Source organism: Bison bison, unplaced genomic scaffold, assembly GCF_000754665.1.
Source record: "Bison bison bison isolate TAMUID 2011002044 unplaced genomic scaffold, Bison_UMD1.0 scf7180017862817, whole genome shotgun sequence".
NCBI classification, from domain to species: domain Eukaryota; kingdom Metazoa; phylum Chordata; class Mammalia; order Artiodactyla; family Bovidae; genus Bison; species Bison bison.
In genome coordinates this window covers 23,046-26,480 of record NW_011493389.1, presented here as the reverse complement: position 1 = coordinate 26,480, position 3,435 = coordinate 23,046, and the positions used below count along the sequence as shown (strand labels likewise).

The 3,435-nt window shown below is 47.4% G+C and overlaps 1 protein-coding gene across 1 annotated transcript in view; it reads left to right on the top strand.

Moving 5' to 3' along the window:
- Positions 1–659: 659 nt before the first annotated feature.
- Positions 660–3,435, top strand: part of LOC104983478 (H(+)/Cl(-) exchange transporter 4) — a gene marked incomplete at its 3' end in the record, with an annotated part of 20,805 nt that continues 18,029 nt past the window's right edge. Inside the window, exon 1 of the mRNA XM_010832914.1 lies at positions 660–974. Within this exon, the coding sequence (XP_010831216.1) occupies positions 831–974 (144 nt within the window). The remainder of the gene's footprint in view (positions 975–3,435) is intronic.

Genomic DNA, 3,435 nt, shown 5'->3' with positions numbered 1-3,435 from the left:
TTATATATTGATGATGTGACTAAAGGCTTCAAGTAACCTAACCTTATAATTCTCTTAGGGACAGTGCTTCAGTACTCACTAATTCAGTGGCCATGGTGACTTTATGGAACATAACTGCCTTAAATAATAAGTAATTAATGTTTGGGTTTCCCAAAGTGAAAGTGAAAGTGAAGTCACTCAGTCATGTCCGACTCTTTGTGACCCCATGGACTGTAGCCTACCAAGATCCTCCGTCCATGGGATTTTCCAGGCAAGAGTACTGGAGCGGGTTACCATTTCCTTCTCCAGGAGATCTTCCTGACCCAGGGATTGAACCCAGGTCTCCTGTATTGTAGGCAGACGCTTTACCGTCTGAGCCACCAGGGAAGATATGTTGAAACCTAATCCCGAGTACGATAATATTAGGAGGAGGGACCTTTGGAAGGTGATGAGGTCATGAAGATGGGGCCCTCCTGGATGGGATTAGTGCCCTTATGAAAGAGACCCAGAGACCTCCATCACATGAAGACACAGTGAGGAGACGGCCACATGAACTAGGAAGTGGACTCTCAGCAGGCACTAAATCTGTTAGTGCTTTGATCTTGGACTTTCCACCCTCTGAAACTATGAGAAATAATGTATGTTGTTGATAAGCCAACCAGTCTGTGGTATTTTTGTTACAGCAGTCGATGCTGACTAAGACAGACTGTTTTCATCACAGCAGAACCACTTATGCTGAAATCAGTCTTTCTGGTACCAGAAAATAGAGCACATAGACTGTCCTTCCACGACTATGCAGATGCCCTGCCTTCATTTCTAACCACAGATTTTCTCTTCCAGATGTAAGTAGCATGGTCAATACAGGAGTGATCAGTGGTTCTGGAAACCTGATGGATTTCCTCGACGAGCCATTCCCTGATGTGGGGACATATGAGGACTTCCACACCATCGACTGGCTGAGGGAAAAATCACGGGACACCGACAGACACAGGAAGGTCTGTGCTGTTCATAAAGCTACATTGAGGGGAGTCCCTTCAGAGGGCTTAGTCATGCTTTCACCAGATGGTTACCGACCTAGTACTTGGATTCATGCATCATGTTTTAAGGCAGGTTCTAGGGAAGAGAAGGAAGTGATGTGAACAGATACTTATAGTACCAGGTGCTTTGGGTGGGAGGCTGTGTCATACCAAGGTGTGGTGTGGAGGGTGAGGAGGGGGCTCTGGAACCAGATAGATCAGGTACATCCTGACCATGCCACCTTCAGGCTGGGTCACTTTTGGGGTGCTGTTTCTGGACCCTCTCATTTGCGATGATGAAGGTAATTATACCTATAGATAAATGAGGCTATGTGTGTATGAAAGCACATATTACAGCACCTGGTGTCTCGCTGGCATCAAGATGCATTTTAATGGACTCCAATAAAGTTGTGTATCAAGTGCTGTGGGATCATTTAGGAGGGCCCATGAAGGAGGGACTTTTTAGTGAGGGTGGCATTTCAGTGGAGTGTTGATGGATGAGTAAGAGTGTGCTACGAAGAGGAAGGGGAAAGGGTCCTAATCAGGAGCTGCCCTTTTTTAGGTCACAGGAACATGAAAGACTGCCCATTTAGGCAGTTTAAGGAGCTCTGAGGTCTGGTGGCAGATTCAAGGAAGGAGAGGACCGGAGATGAATTTGGGTGCAGGGGCAATGGGGCCACATTGGGAATGACTGAGTAGAAGAGTTGACATTTCCTTTTGATGGCCACCAGAGAGATGTTCCACCAGGGGGTAAACAGGAAGCTTGGAAATGAGTTCAGGAGAAAGAGGAAGCAGATCTGACAAGAGTGCTAACGAAGAGAGGCTTAGGGTCATGATCCTTCACAGGAGCCATTGGCAGGATGGAGGGCAGTACTGGGGTCAGGATGGCCTGGGAGTGGTCAGAAGCGGGGGAGGCCTTGGATGATGAGATGGGAGAAAATCAGAGCAGCAAATTGTAGGGGGAGGCCACTGAGTTGTGTTTCAGCTGCTGTGAGTTTGAGCTGATTGTCCAGCCTGCAGCCCTGTGCCGTTCAAGGGCATGGTCAGGATTGTGGTGGAGAATGAGCTGTTCTTGGCGTGAGTGGGTGCTGAAGCTTTAGAAGTGGTCCAGGTAGCCTGGGTCTGGAGAGGGAGAGATCAGGAGTGTTGCCAAGATTTAGTGGGTTCCGTGGGAGGGACTGGGGACCAGGGATGGATGCTTAGGTGAAGGAGGGCAACCAGCAGAGTGGCTGTAAGTGAAAGGGGGAGAGAGTGGGGAGGATGGAGCACCCTCCACCGAGAGGTCAGGTCAGAGATGCAGCAGCCACAAAGGCGAGAACAGCTTCAGAGAGTCTGAATGAGCCGTCACATCCAGAGTGAGACCGAGTCACATCACGTTACACAGTGGCAGGGAAGGGAGGCTGAGAGATGTGTAGGGAGTGAGGTCCCGTGGACACTGATGCAGGTGATTGGCTCTGACCTGGAGGAACGGAGGCGAGGGGGTGGCCTTCTGTCCAGAACAGGGGTCGCGGACTGTGGCCCTTGGGCAAATCTGGCGCATCGCCTGTTCCCAGAAGTCCCACTGCCTTGGCACACAGCCACGCCTGCGGGTGCGCGCACTCTTTATGGTTCTTTTTGTGTGACAACCACAGACTCCAGTAGTTGCCACAGAGACCCTCTGCCCTTCCAAGCTGAAAATATTGACTTTCTGTCTCTTTATAGGAAATGTTTGCCAGCCCTTGCTCTTAAGGGTGTAGGGGAATGATAATCTCAGGGATGTAGGATGCTGTTAACACAGGGAGGGAAAAGGGGGCTCCTACAGTGTGTGTAGACATAACCATCTGCCTGGGAAATGTGGTCCATGCTGCCTCATTCAGTGTTCTTGCTGTTGGTTAAAACCACAAGTTGTCACCTCATACAGGTCAGAATGGCCATCATCAAAAAGTCCACAAATAATAAATGCTGGAGAGAGAGAGTCTACAAATAATAAATGCGGAGAAAAAGGAACCTTCCTAGACCATTGGTGGGAAGGTCAGTTGGTACAGCACTATGGAGAACAGTATGGAGGTTCCTTAAAAACTAAACATAGAGTTATCATGGGATTCAACAGTCCCACTCCTGAGCATATTAGAGAAAACTCTTAACTGTTTACATGTAAGACATGGAAGCAACCTAAGTGTCCATCAGCACAGGAATGAATAAAGAAGATGTGGTATATACATTCAGTGGAGTACTATTGAGCCATAAAAAATGAAATAATGCCATTTGCAGCAACATGGATTCAACTAGAGATTATCATACTAAGTGAAGTAAGTCAGACAGAGAAAGACAAATATGATATCGCTTATATGTGGAGTCTAAAATATACAAATGAATTTATTTAATACAAATGAACTTATTTACAAAACAAAAACATTCCCAGACATAGAAAACAAACTTACGGTTACCATAGGGGAAAGTA